Source organism: Leuciscus leuciscus, assembly GCF_965113295.1.
Source record: "Leuciscus leuciscus genome assembly, chromosome: 15".
NCBI classification, from domain to species: domain Eukaryota; kingdom Metazoa; phylum Chordata; class Actinopteri; order Cypriniformes; family Leuciscidae; genus Leuciscus; species Leuciscus leuciscus.
In genome coordinates, this window is record NC_138739.1 from 21,802,235 (window position 1) to 21,822,433 (window position 20,199).

Here is a 20,199-nt window from a genome sequence, read left to right on the forward strand (position 1 = left end):
TTCTACACTGGTTCACGCCTCCCCTTCCCGCTGAACGCCAGCGATTACTAATGCGTGAAATGTACTCACGGTGGTTGAGCGCGGTAAAGTTAGTTTTAGGTTCGATATTCGCCGGACATTTGTTTTCCCTTGTAATATATTTTATTATTTATTATTATATTATATTTATACATCTGAGAATGCTTTAACGCGTTTCCACAGCGCATGATGCCTAAGGGAACGTCTGCCAATTACATCAACTGTGTAGACTATCATTTGTATTATTTAAAATTACTTTTAATATTTAAAAACAGACGTTTTCAAATTACACAGCTTGTAGAAGGTTCCTATTGGCAATACTGACTTATAGGCTACAACTTTCCTGGTAGCCTTGAGTAAATTAACTCAGAAAATGATTCATAAAACATATAAATATCAGCTGAGCCTGTGTTTACTTTCTTCACTGACACAGACGAAAATGAAAAGACTATCAGTCATAGCTCAGCTTTATGAGGGGAAGAAATAGGGCAGGATAAGGAGACTGTGAGAAAAAGAAAGATGAAGATGAGGAGAGAGCAGGTATTGACAAATAATCTAATGACAAGGTTTTAAATTGATACATTTCTTATAAATTTTTGTTGGCCTTCAAAAGCCCTAATGTAGGTCAGAGAAATCCACATTTTCTCGGGGGAGCATGCCCCCCAACCCCCCTAACTACCGCACATTTGAGTCAGTTTTGGACTTCCCATTTTTATGTTTAAATTTACATTGTGAAAAACAAGGTTGTGTTCCATATTGTGGTGTGATACTTGGTGCCACAGTGGCACTCTTGTCCCAAAAAGTATTACTATACCACAATACTCAATATGTAGTCCCACGGAGAGTCATTTTCCCCTGTTGCACCTACATAAAATTTGAGGGTCCCCCACCTGCCAAATCCCACTTTAACCACTACATAAGCCGACGCAATAGCGTCAACTATCCATCTGGACAGGGTCTGTTTCGAGATGGCTAGCCCTTTAACGCGGCCACCGAAGGAAACAAAAAGCTGCTCTGTCTGCCTAAAGGCAGCAGAACGTTCCACATAAATCCTCAAAGCCCTTACTGGGCAGAGGAAATTAACCCCAACCTTGCTGTCGGACGTAGGGAGGGCTGACAGGGAAATAACTTGCGCTCTAAACGGAGTCGCAAGCACCTTCGGGACGTATCCATGTTTTGGTTTGAGGATGACTTTAGAGTCATTAGGCCCAAATTCCAGACACGTAGTGCTCACTGAGAGCGCATGGAGGTCGCCCACCCGTTTTACTTAGGCTAATGCCAGCAGAAAAGTGGTTTTGAAGGAAAGGTATTCAGCTCTACCGCATGTAACGGTTCAAATGGGCCGCCTTTCATGGCCTCTAAGACCGTGGAAGGGTCCCAAACTGGAACCGAAGGGGGCCGGGGAGGATTCATCCTCCTAGCTCCCCTGAGGAAATGGATTATGAGGTCATTCTTTCCCAGCGACTGGCCATTTACAGGCTTTGTAAATGCCGCTATGGCCGCCACGTACACTTTGAGCGTGGATGGGGATCTCCCGCTGTCCAACAGCTCTTGCAAGAAAAAAAAGCACCTCCGTTACCTCACACTGTAGCGGGTCCAATTCATGAGCTGAACACCACTCAGCGAACACTGACCATTTAGACACGTAGAGCCGTCTAGTAGACTGAGCTCTAGCCTGTGTGATTGTGTTCATAACTCCCTCCGGGAGGTGAAGTGGCAATAATTGATCGCCCACACGTGTAGGGCCCACAGTTCGGGGTAAGGGTACCAAACTGTGCCCCCGGCCTGGGACAGAAGGTCCTTCCTCAACAAAATCTGCCATGGAGCTGTACTCTCCAGCTCCATCAGCTCTGGGAACCACACTTGATTCTCCCTGAGCGGGGCTATCAATATTATCGAGCATTTGCACTCCCTGATTCGCTTGATTACCTGTGGTAACAAGGCGACCGGGGGAAATGCGTAGAGAGGACATCTGGGCCAGTCTAGGGCCAGCGCGTCCCTTTCTTTTGAAAAGAATATTGGGCAATGAGCGTTGGCCTGCGACGCGAACAGGTCTACCTCCACTCTGCTGAATATGTCCCAGATGTTTTGCACCGACAGGGGATGCAAGGACCATTCCCCTGGGGGAAGCTTGGCCCTGGACAGCATGTCTGGGCCCACGTTCAAGACGCCCGGCACATGCGCCGCTCTTACCGAACACAGATTGTGCTGAGCCCATAAAAGGAGGCGTTTTGCTCTCGCAAGAAGGCTCCGGGACCTGAGGCCGTCCTGGCGATTTATATAAGACACCACTGACTAGTGGTCGACCGATATTGTTTTTTTGATGGCCAATGCCGATGCTGATATCTTAGAGAGCAGGGGGGCCGATGGCCGATATAAAGCCAATATTTTTATATATATTCATTTTAATCAATATTGAATAAATAATAAATAAATTACAAAACAAATCTTTAAAATAAACATGCTTTTATACTTTAGATGGCAACTTCTTGAATCTGCAATCCTATTACAGTATTTTTCACAAAGTAATTGTTTAGAAATATATGAATATGTGAATAAAAAGAAGGTAAACACTATAACAGGGCACTCAGTAATCTGGTAATTTCGTGCTGGTAATCATATTTTTTCAAAAAAGACAAGGTAATGCTAATTTTACATACAGCACAGTGAAAATTATATGAATATGACACAGTTGGCAACTGGATATATCACAGATATGAATATGACACAGTTGGCAACTGGTTATATATCAGCATATTTTAAAATGAAGGATTTAAAGTTTTTCGATTGCGTCTCCTGTGAAGCTGATCTTCTGTTCGCATTCACTCGCTTCGCACGGACCGACCGTCACTCGCAGACAGTAATGCACACTTCACAAGATATCACAGCTGGATTCGATTAAATCTGCAAGGTTTGTGAAATGAAATGTTTATTAGATATTCAGAGATTTGTTTAAATGACGTAGATGCGCATTTGCTGAATGTTGACGGCAAATGAGAAAGTATTTTAGCCTGATTGTTTGCCTTTTCTGTTACAAATAATATAAAATCAAACGCTTTACTTTACTTACTTTGCATACCATTTACTTTCTTTGTTTACCAGTTCTGTCTAACAAAGTATTAGATGACTGGCAGAGATCGTAAATTAATGAAGACGGAGAATGTGAGTGAGCGCTGTGTGATCTAAGAGCTGCCGTTGCCGTTCTCTTCTGGCGCTGGTGTTCTCAGCGCCGCCCGTCAAAATAAAAGTCTGGAGCGCCGTCAAAATAAAAGTCCCGCTTCCAACACATCGGCCAATCAGAAAAACTTATCGGCCGATATTTCAAAAATGTCAAATATCGGCCGATATATCGGCTGTGGCGATATATCGGTCGACCACTACCACTGACCTGTTGTTTGTTCTGACCAGAACGTGGTGGTTTTTCAGCACAGGGAGGAAAAACTGAAGGGCGTTCTCGACCGCTTTCATCTCTAGACAGTTTATGTGTAGATGCTTCTCTGCGTCTGACCACAGGCCCATTGACGGCCTCCCTTCATAAAGGGCTCCCCAACCCGTGTTGGAGGCATCTGTCGAGACAACTTTGATTTTCGAGGTTATGCACAGGTTCACGCCGGACTGGTACCAGTCGGCCCTCGTCCATGGTTTCAGCGCTGCTGCGCATGTCTGATTCACCGTGAGACGAAGCAAACCTGATGTCCATGCTCGCGCTGAAACACGCTGCTTCAACCATAGCTGAAAGGGGCACGTATATAGCAGACCCAGGGAAGATATCTCCCTACTGTGAATGTCGCTGCTAGGCGCTGGATTACTGTCGCGCGTTCCCGCGTTAGGCGCGCCAGCATAGATCTGGAATCCAACTCTATCCCCAAAAAGGATGTTTCCTGACTGGGAGATAGGTTGCTTTTGGCTCAGTTGACTCTGAGACCCAGCTGTCCCAGATGGTCTAGCAATAGCGTTCTGTGTAACACCAGTTCCTCTTTCGACTGCGCTAAAATTAGCCGGTTGTCCATACAGTTCAGGATTCTCACGCCTCGTCGTCTGAGGGGCGCGAGCACTGTGTCCATGCACTTCGTAAATGTACGAGGTGCTAAAGACAGACCGAACGGGAGGACGGTGTACTGATAAGCCTGGCCCTCGAAGGCGAATCTCAAGAATGGCCTGTGACGGGCTGCTATTTGAATCTGAAAGTAGGCGTCTTTCAGATCCACTGATATAAACCAGTCCCCCGGTCAAATTTGAGCGAGGATTCGTCTGGTTGTGAGCATTTTGAACAAACGTCTCATCAGAGCTTTGTTCAAACGCCTGAGATCTAGTATGGGGCGGAGCCCGCCGTCCTTCTTTGGAACTAAGAAGTAATGGCTGTAAAACCCTGACTTGCTCTCTGCCAAGGGGACGGTCTCAACCGCCCCTTTCCTTAGCAAACTCGCTATCTCGGTGCGAAGTAGGTGTGCTACTTCCTGATTCACCGAAGTTTCAACCCGGGCTGTGAAGCGCAGCGGTCTGCGAGTGAATTGTAGCGAATAGCCCCGTTTCACTTTCAATGGGGCAGTCAGCATTTCGTGAGGCAGCATAGTAGCTAACATCCCGGTCGTAGAAACGGGAGGATGTTGCGTTACCAGCGAGGCTGTGTGAGCTTGCGGCACGAGATGCTTTTCAGAAAGTGTATGCATTGTGTGGCAGACACGTGATTTACACCTGAAACACCACCAGCGTGAGCTGGGTTCATACCCTGGGGCATTATGTGTGTGTGTAACACAGATACTGTCGCGTTCAGAGGCAGGGGTGAGCACTGTACAGTGGGCACACATCCTACACTTAAAACATGAACGGCATTAGCCGGTTTGACTGACATAGACCCCGGGGTGGTGTGAGACACTGTGTGGGTGACGCTTATATGTAGGGGCAACACTGGGTAGTGAGCACTCTTTCTACACTTAGCGGTCAAGCAGCATGAGCCAGCTTTATTGTTTTCGACCTTGGATGAGTGTGACACACAGAGAGGGTAGTGTTTACGTGTAGGGGTGGGCACTGGGTAGTGGGCACATTTCCTACATTTAGAACACCTTCGGCCTGAGCCGGAATATGACCAGACATAATGCTCTTTTTGAGATTTATGTGGGTCGCCGTGAGAACAGCGTTTGTGTGCAGGCGAGTGAGTTGAGAAACCAGCTCGTTGGCTGCTGAATACACTCTTGAAAACGCCTCTGCTGAGGGGACTGAGAGAGTGAGTCGCGTCGATTTCAATGGTGGTCCGGCCGCAGCGGGACTTAACCATCGGCGCCTTCCTAGGAAGACTTAGGAGGCTCAAAGTTCCGCGCGAGCTTGGGCCTGGGCCCCCGGGCGGGAGGCGGTCTGCGACGGCTAGAGGAGCGCGAGCGCTGACGTTCTTCCCGAGCCTGGCGATGATGAGGGGCAGGCGGCGGTGGGGGCGCTGGTTTTACGAGTGGGTGGCTGCTTTTTAGCGCGACTCGCTGCAGAACTGGAGCGTCGTGGCAGGAAGTGTCTCATGGCCTGAGACGCCTTCTGCACCTCGGAATAGCGCTCCGCGAAGCCCTTCACCGAGGGACAAAAGAGACCAGTCGGTGACACAGGAGCGTCCAGAAAGGTGGCGCGGTCTGACATATCAAACAGTGTGAGCCACAGGTGACGTTCCGTGATGGTGAGGGCGGCCATGTTACGTCCAATGGCCTTGGCGGCGGATTTAGTAGTTCTGAGAGCTAAGTCCGTCACGCTCCTTAAGTCCGTTACACGGTCCGTAGTTGGGCCAGCCTCATCCAGGGAGCGGAGAAGGTTGGACTGATGTATCTGGCCATGGTGTGTAACGCGGATGCAGCTTGACCAGCGGCAGCATACGCGTGGCCGATCAGGGCTGAAGTGGTCCGGCAGGCTTTGGTAGGTAGAGTTGCCTTGGAACGCCATCCAGCAGAGGGCGGACACAAGTGCGCAGCAACCGTTTCCTCGACCGGAGGAACAGAGAGACATCCTCTGTCTTTGGCGCCGTCAACCGCGGAGAGCGCCGAAGAAACAGAAGATCTCAGCCTGGCCGAAAACGGAGCTCCCCACGACTTGGAGAGCTCGTCATGCAGTTCAGGGAGGAAGGGAGCGGGCCTCAGAACAGGCGACGAGCGGCGGCCTTGAAGAAAGCAGCCATCCTCTTTTAGAGGAATGACGTGCGTGTCGCAACGGCGAACACACACGGAAGCAATAAAAAGGATATAGGCGCCGGATAGCGCAGCAGGCACGGCGAGTGAAGGCGGCGATAATCAAGCCGGCGTCCTCTGTCTCAAGCTCGTCCCGCTGAATGCTGTTTGACGGCGCAGCTTCTTCTTCTCTGTAGATCCAGCGATGTGAATCACATGCTGAAAGGAGACGAAATCATAGTGCAACCTGTGCGATGGGTATTTATAGGCTTAGGCCACACCCATTCTGGCGGGTCATGACCTGGCACTGGGAAGGCTTCCCATTGGCGCTTGTGTTTTTCTGTGCTTACATGTTGTAGGAGGTCTCCATGGTGAGCACGAATCTCCGTTTTACAGTACCTGCACATCATTTTACTCTGATCACCAACCACTTGACCTATCCAGTCTTTGTTTATCCTTTTCCCAGTCTTTTTTATACTTTTTGCCATACTTGGACCACTTCGTTGGAGGCATTGTTTGTAGAAATTGAAATATGTGTATTTACGTCTATCATAGCTTGGATTACAGCGTTGCACGCGCCTGCACGTTGAACGGGATTTTTCTCCAATGAGGGGGATAAGGGGGCAGATTCAGCGGAATGTTTTGACGAATTACGCCACAGCACTTATATGATTGCACTGATTGAATATAGCTCTACAGCTTTGAGCAGACAGTGTCAATCAATGTATTGGAGATTGAGAAAACGGCAACCGTGAACATAGATGTAAAGAAAACGATGTTGCTTGTCCGATTTTCCTAACAAGCAACCTTTTTTTTTTAAGCCCAGAAAAATGCAACCCGCAACCCATGCTGTTTTAACGCGACTTACTAAAATAAAAGCCTATTATAAGCGGACTTGGCAACTATGCTGGTGTCCACCTGAGATGATTTAATTCGCCACCATTGCAAGCAAGTATCCTATTTGAATCAGATTCATTTCCACATCAGATGAATGAGGCCTGGATTTCTCTTCATTACTGGTGAATCCAAGGACTCATCATATTTTCTTGTCTCATCACTGTCTACACCTTACGTGACGGTCCAATGCAACAGCTTCTACTGGATGCAACAATGCGTTAGTGCAGAACCATGCATCATTCATTTTTATAAATTAAAAAGAATAAAGAATAAACAAGAATAAAGATTTTTCTGTTACAAACCAGCCTCTTCATTAGTAATTAGAAAAGTTTTGGGGGCAAACGTGTTCTGTTGACAGGAGATGGTTTTCATCCCTCCTGGGATGGTGGCGCTCTTTTCTAGTTATATGGCACATAGTCTGAGTGTTAAACATTGACTAACTGGGGCTCATCTAGAAGAAAGACGTATCACGTCACAGAAGTCAGATAAACCCATCACATACAGACTCTTTCACCTAGATATCGTCATATAGAGACTGTGTCTGTTTCCAGAATTAGTTCATACAAAAACACTCAAACAACTTTAAGAGTAAAAATTTAATTGATGGTCAACAAATAAAAAACACATATAATACAGATGAACAAATGATAATTGCACTTTGAAACCAACATCAAAGATTGTGTTCTCAGGTCACCAAAAAGCTGCTATCATGTAAATGAATGGCCAGAACACATTCAACGTTTTTTCTTCTTTTTTTTTCAGTAGAAAACAGTGTCATGTAAGCGGCCCCTGAGTTAATGACTTATGATTTTAAATTTTTAAAGATTAAATTTTTTTACATTTTTACTAACCTATGACTCGTTACCTGTCCCTGATCTATAAGATATATTTTTTGTGTTTCTATTATATATTTTTTATACAATATCTAATATCAAAATCTAATTTCCATGTGTAAAGTCAGTTTTTCGTAAAATGTACTATATTTGCCTCTGAGATGAAGTGGAGTTGAGTACAAATCTGAAGATCTTCTGCAGCCACTGAATCGAGAGAGCTTTTGAGTTGATTTGAAATGACACTTGAAACCTCTGGTCTTGAAGATGAACTCTGTTTACTGTAAAAACTTTAGATGATGTTTCGTTGTCCTGTCGCTTGTTGTAAAGAAGATAAATGAGTGAAACTCTTCCCTCGTGGAGGAGGGCAGTGATCCGGCTTCTCTCCAGTGTGGATCCTCTCATGTCTTTTCAGGTTTACTGACTGAATGAATCTCTTGTTACAGTGAGAACACTTGTAAGGTTTTTCTCCAGTGTGGATCCTCTCATGTGTTTTCAGATATTCTGACTGACTAAATCTTTTGTCACAGTGTGAACACTTGTAAAGTTTTTCTCCAGTGTGGATCTTCTCATGTTTTTTCAGATGTGCTGACTGAATGAATCTCTTGTCACAGTGTGAACACTTGTAAGGTTTTTCTCCAGTGTGGATCCTCTCATGTGTTTTCAGATATTCTGACTGATTGAATCTCTTGTCACAGTGAGAACACTTGTAAGGTTTTTCTCCAGTGTGGATCCTCTCATGTGTTTTCAGATATTCTGACAGACTAAATCTTTTGTCACAGTGTGAACACTTGTAAAGTTTTTCTCCAGTGTGGATCTTCTCATGTTTTTTCAGATGTGCTGACTGAATGAATCTCTTGTCACAGTGTGAACACTTGTAAGGTTTTTCTCCAGTGTGGATCCTCTCATGTGTTTTCAGACATTCTGACTGATTGAATCTCTTGTCACAGTGAGAACACTTGTAAGGTTTTTCTCCAGTGTGGATCCTCTCATGTGTTTTCAGACATTCTGACTGATTGAATCTCTTGTCACAGTGTGAACACTTGTAAGGTTTTTCTCCAGTGTGAATTCTCTGGTGCTTTTTCACATCAGCTTCTGTAACAAAGGTCTTTCCACAATCAAAGCACACATGATTCTTCACACCACTGTGTCTTTCCTGGTGTGCTTTTAAATGACTCAGCTGACTAAAACTCTTTCCACACAAAGAACACATGTGAGACTTTACCTTTGAATGAACGTCCAGGTGGATTTTCAGGGATGATGCTGAAAAATATGATTTACCACATTGATCACAGCTATATGGCCTTTCTCCAGAATGAGAAAGCACATGTGATTTAAAAGTCTTTACATGTGCAAATCTCTTCCCGCACTGATCACACGTGTACGGCTTCTCTCCAGTGTGGATTCTCATGTGACTCTTCAGGTTATCTAGATACGTAAAACTCTTCCCGCACTGATCACACGTGTGCAGATTCTCTCCAGTGTGGATTTTCATGTGTATATTAACGCCTCTTTTTTTTAAGAAACTTTTCCCGCACTGATCACATGTGTGCAGATTCTCTCCAGTGTGGATTTTCGTGTGTATATTAAGGCCTCTTTTTTTTGTGAAACTCTTCCCACACTGATCACATGTGTGTCGCTTCTCTCCAGTGTGGAACTTCATCTGAATTTTAAGGGTTCCTTGTTGTGCCAAACTCTTCCCACACTGATCATAGGTGTGAGGCTTTTCTCCAGTGTGGATTATCATGTGTCTCTTCAGGATTCCATTTTCTGTGAAACTCTTCCCACACTGAGGGCAGGTGAAAGATTTTCTCAAACTACTTTCAATCTGTGAGCGACTTGAAGATTTTTCGCCAGCTTTGACATGATGTTTCACCTTTGCTTCTCTAAGTTCTTCACTCTCCTTGTCATCAATCAGATCTAAAAGGAAACAAGGTTTAATTTTCAGTAAATCATAAAGAACTGGAGAAATGAGAAGGGAAAGAACATATATTTTATTTTATATCATATATCTGATATTTTATCAGAAAGAAACCAATAACTACCTTTACCAACAAAACAAAATCTGATATATCTAAATTTTCTTTCTTAATCTGTTATCTATCCATTCCCAAATCACTTGTCCTTTGTAGGGTCACAGTAATCCTGGAGACTATCAGCATCTCTAGCCATAGAGAGGGAAACACCCTGGATTGATTCACACAGAGTTCACAGATTACAGTGTTCACGGGTAGGTTAACTTGCTTTGAATTATGACATGTGTGACATAACATGCCATTAGAGGTGACAATAATTCAGTTATGTATGTCCTGTTTTGTTTGTTACTTTCCTAATGTATAATTATGCCAGTAAATAGGGGTAGGTGATTTACCAGTAGAGAGCTGACAACCTCTATAAATTTGGTACTATCATACAGATAAATCATTATAATGTGTTGAGTTTAATAAAGACACAGAACTCTCATCATGGTAAAACGCAATGAACGAGCATCTCTTTTACTTTTGTTTTCAAAAAAGTAATTCTCTTCAGGGAAACACAATCAAGGAAAACATATCAGGGCTCGACAATAATGCTTGTCCGGGAGACGTGTTTTTTATCTTGTTTTGAGGGGAAAAGTGAGAGAGAATTGTACTATTTGCCCAACCGGACAAATGCCCTGATTAAGACATTTTTTTTATATAAAAATAAAAAATAACTGAGGATGATTCTGTTTTATTTCATTTAATGTAGTTGGCGATTGATAGTTATAATAATATAGGCCTACCTAATGCACTGACGGTAACAAAGTTGCGCTGTTGAGGCTCGCACAGTTATTTATAACATATTATAGTTAAGAAACAATATATAGCCTAGACTACACACGACCAGAGTGATGTTTTCCTGAATGCATCAAGATTGAAACCGAGACTGATTTCATAACACTTCAATAAACAAATAGTTAAAATTAAGTCAATTACATTTTAGTGACTGCAATGACTGCTTTTGTTCTGTTTCAGCATCGAAAATAGCTCCAAACAAAGATCACAGCAGAACCGTAACGCATCTAACAGCAACACTCAGTCATGTTTCAGTACTAAATGATTCAGCGTTTTGAACGAATCGGTTGAGTCAAATATTCAATTACACATTCAGAAACTGCCTCATTCTGAATAAATCAGCCGTTTGAACGAATCGTTTGAATGAATGACTCAATGACTCGCTCATTAAGACGGTCGACTGCTGCCTCCTACTGGCGGTTTAGTTTCAAAGTATCATTCTTTTCAACATTCCTTATTTGTATATTCAAAAATATTTAAAACAATGTCATTTAATACAGTTATAATTTTTTACAGACTCCGTCCGAACAACTATTTACTTCATAAACATGTCACTTTTTTCACCTCTTGTGAGTTTGCAGGTCTGTTCTATGTTTCAAGAGTAAACATCACCATTCAAAATACTTCTCTAACATTTCAAAACTTTTACCAGTGACTGATTCTTTTTTGGATGCTTTCAGAGTGATGGTGTACAGCAGCGTATGACTCTCAGCATACGGTCAGCATAGGCTGTACACTGCTTTGAAAACACATTCTGTTTTTAACGCTCTCTCAATGTGATATCATAGGCCTATATGAATACTACAATACATTAATTAATAAATCAGACAGAGTCCGGGGAAGAGCAGGAGGAAGGAATGGTAAAAAATAAGCAGTTTATTGAATAACCATATTGCGTTTTTTCTGATGAAAATTACTGCTTCACAACATGTGACGTTACGAACCTTGAGATAGAGACATTTTATCTTTAACACAACACAGAACTAACTAGTAATAGAAAAATATAATTGAAAAGCAAATTAAAAAGGTAAATAAATTAATAATTAAAATGAAATACCTATATACAGAAAGAGAGATAAAGTAACATGAAAGAGATTAATAAAACATTACGTTTTTTTCATTGAAGCCACAAACAAACACAGAGGTTGCAAATTCAAACTTGATCTGTAGATCATTTATCCACATCCCTCTCTAAATTATATGAAAACATTTTATTACATGCATTGATGAAAAATCAAGCAATCCTTATGAACATAGCACTTCCTGCAACTAACGTTAATTGTTAATTTTCCAGGACAACAACAAGATCTTCCAAGTCCATTTTACATTTTACATGCGTTTTCCAAGACTGGAAACAGGGCGCATGTGAACCTTTGCAGTTCTAATGACTGTTCTAATAACAACCATTAAAGGGCACCTATTATGACTCTTTTACAAGATGTAAATATGTATGTGACGTTTTAGCTCAAAATACCCAACAGATCATTTTTTACAGCATGTTTAAATTGTCATTTTTTGGGGCTCAGAAAAACGTGCTGTTTTAGTGTGTATCCCTTTAAATGCAAATTAACTGCTGCTGCCGGCCCAGGGGGCGGAGCCTCACGAGCTCACGCTCAGAAGAACCAGAAGGACAATCTCGACAGAAACTCTCAGTTGCGGTGTTCATTTCGAACAATAATGCCCACAGAGCCAGATAATATATGCTGTGTAGAGATAGAACAGGTATAGTTTAGTTTAATTATGGTTATAATTTATTTGTCATCTGCTTTTATCCACTATTAATACAAGCCTGTTGTAGCAAACCCTGTCCGAATGATGACCAAAATATACTGATGAGTTCAAGGTTCAAGGTAACTTTATTATCCCCGAGGGGCAATTTAGATTGCAGCCAGCAGTCACAATAAAACAATCAAACAACAACAAAGAAACAACAACAATAAACATAACCACCAAAGACATACTTTAAATTTGAATTTACATAGTATTGTTAACAATGGTGATGACAGTCGGGATGAATGACCTTTTTAATCTGTTTGTTCTGCATCGCGACAAACTGTATCTGCGCCCTGATGGCAGCAGCATGAATTCATCCCACAAGGGATGACTATGGTCAGCCAGAATGGCTCTCGCTTTCTTCAGTGATCTGACCTTATACAGGTCATGTAGGTCATTTAAGGGTGTGCCAACAATTTTGCTGCTTACCTTTACGATACCTTGCATGCGATTTTTCTGTTTAATAGACAATGACCCATGCCAACAGATAAAAGAAAAAGTGAGAACTGATTCAATAAAACAAGAATAAAACATTTCCATAAAAACAGTGTCAACATTAAAACTGCGAAGCTTACGAAGAAAGTGCATACGCTGATGTGCTTTTTTACACACAGCATCAACCTGGGACTCAAAGCACAGTTTACTGTCAATTATAATCCCAAGATATTTATACTGCTGCACTAGTTCAACTGGCTGGTTGTCCATCAAAACAGGGGAAATAACAGTGTGATTTCTTCTAAAGTCGATGCACATTTCTTTCGTTTTTTCCACATTGATGTTTAAAAAGGAGGATTTACACCAATCCATAAAATCATGCACTACAGGACCATGTTCGGGGTCATCACTACTGAGGAGGGACACAATGACGGAATCATCCGCATATTTAATAATATGGCGCCGTTCATGATGGCTTTGGCATTCATTTGTGTATAAAACAAATAAGAGAGGGGAGAGGACACAGCCCTGGGGGGACCCAGTAGAAGAAAAAAGTACATCTGATAAGACACTGTTCACTCTCACTCTTTGTGACCTTACTGTTAAAAAATCCATTAGCCAGCAAATCAGTCCAGTATCAATGTTATAAGTATTCTTCAACCTGTCGGCTAAAACATGGGGCTGGATACAGTTAAATGCGGAGGAGAAGTCAATAAATAGTAGACGTACAAGGGACTTGGCCCCCTCAAGATGTTTAAAAACCATATTTAAAAGTGTCCCTATTGCATCGTCCACACCTCTGCCCGATCTATAGGCAAACTGAAGAGGGTCTAACTTATCCTGTACAGTGTCCAAAAGTGCATCCTTCACTAGCCTTTCAAAAGCTTTCATGACAAGAGATGTAAGTGCTACAGGTCTAAAGTCATTGAGGGTCTTAGGAGTTTGAATCTTAGGCACAGGAACAATTATTGAGTCCTTCCAAATACAGGGGACCCTATACAGCTGTAGGGACAACTGAAAAATAAAGCAGAAGATGTCTGCCAACTGGACAGCACAGTTCTTCAGAACACGACCCCCGATCCCATCGGGACCTGGACTTTTCCTTTCTTTGACACCACGAAAGAGTTTCAAGACTATGAATTTATCAATGGGCACAGTATTATTCACCGAATTTAAATCAACATTTTTAAAAACAGACATCTCCTCACTAAAATCATGGACATTAAAACGATTATAAAATCCGTTCAGTTCATTGGAAAAGTCCAGGTCTGTTTTTCCATTCTGAGTAATGCAAAACGTTTTGGACTGCAACCCCATTATAGTTTTCACGCCCTCCCATGCAGGACGTGAATTTCCAGTACGCAGCAAGTTTTCTACTTTGTCTTTATATACGCGCTTGGCAAGCTTAAGTTCCCTCTTCAACTGTTTAGATAATACCCTGTGCTGTATCATATCCCCCTGATTAAAACTAATGTTCCTCTGATTAATTATGCTTTTTACTGATTTAGAGACCCAGGGTTTGTTATTAGGATAAATGAGGATGGATTTTTGGGGGATGATCATTTCCTCACAAAAGGATATATAGGCAGACACAGTTTCTGTCAGTTCATCTAAATCCGGACAAGCATTTTTAAACACATCCCAATCAGTAACAGAGAAACAGTCCTGAAGACAATGAACGGAATTTTCTGACCATACTGGAACCATTCTTCGTTCCACCTTGTGCCTCTTCAGGACCGATTTATACATCGGGACTAAATAAACAACATTATGGCTGGGTCCCAATTCGCCTACTTATACTACGACCTAAAAGTATGTACTTTTTTTGTGATGAAAAAGTACATACTTTTGAGTGTGTGGCAAAAGAGTATGCACGTTCTGGGACATACTTCGATGACGTCATGCAACGTAAACGAGAACGTGGTTGCCTAGTTACGCACACCGCGACTGTTAACAAGACATTTTACATTTCATTCATTCTTATATATCCAATATAATTTTATTTACTATTCCCATCTTTTTTTCCACAATACATTTACAATGTGTTTTACCAAATTGAGGAGTGAAGCAGGGCGTCGTCGTAGATCAACCAAACGCAGGTCGTTAGTGAGGCGGCTGGTTCTGACGTTCATGTGCAAATGTGTGTAACGAAAGCTACTTATTTTCTGAGTTAAAATATTTAAAGTTTATCGTGTAACTATAGTTTAATGTATTTTATACTTAATCTTATACTTATGTATAATACTTAAAAATACCCCGATGAAAATGAACCATGCTTTTACTATAGTAAAAGTGTAGTAACCATGTTTCTTTGGTTGGACTGATAAAAGTTAACATTTGTACAGCCACAGTACAAATGTTGGCTGTACATTGCTACGTTGCCTTATTACAAATAAGTCAGACAGAAACATCAAAAGAAATACATAAAAAAGACACTTGCATGACACGTAGAGCCTTTTTATTTATTGTTTTGTAGCCTGCAATGAGGCGCTCAGTATCTTCATCGGACCCTACAAGATAAACACGGTACTTTTTTGGCACAACATAAATCCATTAATATTACGAGACAATAAAATATAACTTTAATTAGGGTTAAACATTTGAATTCTTACACTTAAAAACTGAGGGCGCATCTCCGCTGCTGCATCCGACTGCCATGTTTACATCACCACCATCACCGCAAAGCTCCTCCCTCCCGCACGCAATGGGTTGTGGGCAATATTAGCCGTTAGAGTGTGCATTGATCTGCACTTCGAATTCTAACCGGAAATAGTAGACCATCCGGGTATCTTTGGAATACTCATTTCAACATACTACGATTTGGGACGTACTAATTCTAGTTTCGCATACTATTTAGGACGGATAGTATGCGAATTGGGACTCAGCCTATGGTCAGATGTTCCAAGAGGAGCTCTAGGAAGAGATTTATAAGCCCCCTTAACCGTCCCAAAACAAAGGTCCAGACATTTTAAGTGACGAGTCGGACAAGTGACATACTGATAAAAATTACAGAGAGATTTCCCTGGTTTACAAAGATTAAAATCACCCATAATTAGGATCGGTGCGTCCGGCGCAATCCCCTGTAGCCGCTGCACAGATCTGGTCATGGCTTGGGTGGCCCTGTCCACGTTAGCTTTCGGGTGAATATAAACAAGAGTCACAAATAATTGGGGGAATTCCCTTGGAAGATAAAAGGGACGTAGAGATACAGAGAGAAGTTCAATGTCCGGCGTACACAGTGACTCTCTGACGATTACTGTACTGCACCAGTTATTGTTTACGTACAGACACAATCCCCCGCCAAGTGACTTACCGGTCACTGCAGGATCTCTGTCCAAGCGATAGGGAACTCCGAAGCCATCGATCTCCAGATCGGACTGTAAGTCATGCTCCTTAAGCCATGTTTCTGTGAAGGCAAGAAGACAGGAACTGCTATACTCCGTCAGGAACTTGACGTTTGCCTGAAGCTCGTCAACTTTATTCCGGAGTGACTGGACATTAGCAAGGATGACTGTAGGAAGGGGAATCCGCCTATATCCCTGTCTCCTGAGCCACTGGCGTACACCGCCGCGTCTCCCTCTTTTCCTTGCTGTCGGCCCAGTCCAATGCGCCTTGTTCCTGTTTGCTGCGTAAGGGTCCGGCAACCGGAGGATCTCTGCAGGGATAACTGCGGAAGAGTCCACGGTGCCTACACTGGTGCTGTGCAAGAACAAAAGGAATTCCCGACTATACTGGAGAGATTCTCCATAAACGAGAAGTCCACATAAAAAGTGACATGACAGCGTCAACAAAAAAAGGAGGCCGGTCAAATTCAGGTGAGTCATGTTGCCTCCTGTTCAAATAGCAGATCAATCCAAAAACGATAACGTAGACAAACAGTACAGGTTAATGGACTACACACCACTCTCACACACTGCTGCTGCATGTCGCCATTACCAGCGCCATCCTCAATGTAGTTTGCATCCCGTGAAGCAAGTTCAGTGAAGTTTATTGTACATCACACAAAAGATGAGCGTTAGATTTACTCCGGAGAATCACAGTAAGAGCTGAATAAACACAGTATAAGAAGTGAGCATTAAAGTCTTATCCATAAACTCTCTCTCTCTCCCTTTCATTATCATCAACATACACAGCGAAGTACACAAAACACTCGTTACAACTAACAGTAAACAAATATATACACACCTTTTCAGTGGGTGCTAAATAAACTGGTAAACCTTATATCCATAAAACGACTCGATGAGCTGTCATAAAGTGCGCGCTCTCACTTTCATTTCTGCCGTGATCAGTAACGTTAGGACTGTCGCTCTGAAGACCGTATAAGCTGTATCACGAACAGTACTGATCCATCCTTGAGTAACAACGGGAGTAAATGAAGACTACTATGTTCATTCTTACATCCAACAACAGCACACCTCAATCGCTTAGGAGACATTCTTGTCTACAGCCAGGGCCTGAAGTTAACTTTTTTGAACACCAGCCACTGTGGCAGGTGGATTTAAAAATCCACCCGCCACAGTGACTTTTTACCAGCGAGCCATTTTTTTTTTTTTTTTTTGGGCCTCATAAAAGGTGAAAAAAAAGGAATTGCACAAACATTTGTTCTTTAACTTGTAAGAATACACATTTAAGTGCTGTCAAGTTATAGGGAATGTGAAGGTGACGTCACGCTGTGTTGCATTATGCGTCCGCCACCATATTTAGAGGATCGCGCCCTCCCACTCTACACCCGCTGTATTTGAATTCGTGTGTAGGAGGCTGTTTTGGGATTTTCTGTCGAGTTTTTAATAACAGTGTTATTGTTGGCCAATGTTGCTCGATCAAGAACTGCCATAGCAGGTCACACGATCGTTCAGGGAGGAAAATAAACAAAGGAATACGTTTTTCCAGCAATAAGGGAAGCAGGTGGAGGAGTTGACGAGAAGACGCCAGATCGCGTGGGTTGCCGCAATAAGGACATTTTTTAATTTTAATAAACAAATACAAAATATTGTCTTCTAAAATTCCCATAAATATGGTTCTGCCATGTGAGGGTGAGACTGTAGATTTATTGGACAAAGTTGTCATAACGTTAGTCTGCTGTGCTCTTACAAACGTGTCCAAGTGTTGAGCAGTGATTGCTAAATCATCTGGTTTGCAAAAACGTTTTGTTAAAAGTTGTACAAAGCTAGAGGTTTTGTATTGTATATTCCTTGATGACTTGTAGGATAGTTGATGAATTATGTTGATTTTGTGGTTCATGTTAGCAGACGATAAAGCCAGGCCACATTGCATGAATCAAATAGCCTAAATTATATTTATTTTGTTTTCAATTAACAATTTGCTTTGATATTCTGTACATCTTTTGACATGCCTTTTTAAAATGTTTGTGAATCAAGGTTTTATATAACTGCTTAATAAATACATTAAGTGGCTTGTATCTGTTTCTGTACTGATTGCACTATTTTTTAGTCTATGTGATTGCATCCAAAAAGACTCTTTTAAGTAACGTTACACATAAACTGGGATGGGCAAAGATACATCAATCTATTTAAGGGATGTATCTTAAACTCCTGCAAAGTGTACGCACTCAATTCAAAAACAAGGTTAACGATGTCCAGATTTGTGAGCGGAGGTAACGTTAATCCAGTCCAGGGCTGCTAAATAATATGGATCAACGTTGTTTATCGCGGACAGTTTGTCCAAATAACGTTTTTGGCAGTGGCATTTAGTTTCTCCCGATAGGGTCCCTTCCCTTTTTCTTTCAATTTCTTCCGTTCTTCTTCAATTTTACCTCGTTTTAGCCAAACACACCCACTATTACATGTCATAGCCAGGGCCTGAATTTCGTTTTGGAAAATGAGGGGGAAATCCCCCCTTAGGTGATTCTTATGGGGGGGAATTTTTTATTTGAGGGGGGAGTTTAGACTTTTTTTTTATTACATTTATCGCGCCTAAATGTATGCTCACTCATTGCATTTTTACAATGGGTTAATTTTGTTTTAAGAATTTACACAACAAGCTTGATTTCAATCTTTGAATTAAATTGAAAAAAAGTAGCACAAATAAATACAATAGAATAGAGATCCCAATAAAGAGAAATAAAGAGAAAAGTTTTTGCTTAGGTCTAACACTAGTATTCAGAAATACAGAGACTGAATAAAGTAATCAAATGAAAATAGTATTTTAGTCCTGACTAAATTAAATACATAGGCTATTAATCCTGATTCCTTAAAATGAAAGCTATGATTTGTTGTTTTGACAACCAAATTAATGACACACACATATGGCTGCTGTCACTTTAAGAGCTAGTGCACGGATCCTGTTTTCATTATACGGTCACGTGCGATTTAAGACATAACTGTGCGTTCACACCGCCGCCGACTTGAGCTGCAAAGAAGCTCTGGCCGCCCTGTCAAGGACGCTTGTCAAAAAGTACGGGGAAGCTTGTTGACGCTTGTTGACGCTTTGGCCGCTCTGAAGTCTGTGTCACACCATGAAATGTAAACAGAAAAAAAAACATTACCTTTTATAACAGCATTTTTATAACCGTTTTGGTCACATTTGGTCGGGAAAAAATTATAATTAGCTATTATTATTATTATTATTTGCATCTGTGCAATTGGTCAAATCGGTGTTACCGTGAGCGAATGAATAGCATTCCCGCTTAAAACGAGCGTTCGTAAATATTTCCTCTCAGCCCAAGGGTCAACCTCACGACACTTTGCCTCATACACCAGGCGGTGCATCTCAAACTTGAGATCCTGCCTTGTTCCTGAAGGCAGGGTTCTAAAGTCTTCCTGCAGGCTTTTAAAAAAATAGCTATCACTATCGTCAGGAGGAGGGGGAGGAGGAGGAGAAGGGCTGGGGACAGGTCCTGGTCTGTTGCTCACAGCCTCCAATACTGTGATCAGTCTCTCCTCAAAGTCAGAGGTGTGGGGTCTCTTCCTTCTCGGGGCGGGCTGGCTTGCTCTCTGCACTGGTGTGTTGTCTGATGCCTGAAGCTCTGGTGCCTGCTCTTGTGCCTGAAGCTCTGGTGACTGCTCTTGTGCCTGAAGCTCTGGTGACTGCTCTTGTGCCTGAAGCTCTGGTGACTGCTCTTGTGCCTGAAGCTCTGGTGACTGCTCTTGTGCCTGAAGCTCTGGTGACTGCTCTTGTGCCTGAAGCTCTGGTGACTGCTCTTGTGCCTGAAGCTCTGGTGACTGCTCTTGTGCCTGAAGCTCTGGCGTCTGCTCTGGTGCCTGACTGTGCCCGGCCATGGCATTATCACTGTCCTCTGGCCACTGTCCACTGTCATCTAGGGCTTCCCCT

At 42.3% G+C, this 20,199-nt stretch overlaps 1 protein-coding gene across 2 annotated transcripts in view; it reads right to left on the minus strand.

Moving 5' to 3' along the window:
* Positions 1–7,642: 7,642 nt before the first annotated feature.
* Positions 7,643–20,199, minus strand: part of LOC309475604 (uncharacterized protein) — a 34,855-nt gene continuing 22,298 nt past the window's right edge. For both annotated transcript variants that reach the window (XM_082138443.1, XM_082138444.1), the window contains one exon: positions 7,643–9,805. In XM_082138443.1, coding sequence (XP_081994569.1) covers positions 8,178–9,805 — 1,628 coding nt within the window. In that variant the 3' untranslated portion in view covers positions 7,643–8,177. The remainder of the gene's footprint in view (positions 9,806–20,199) is intronic.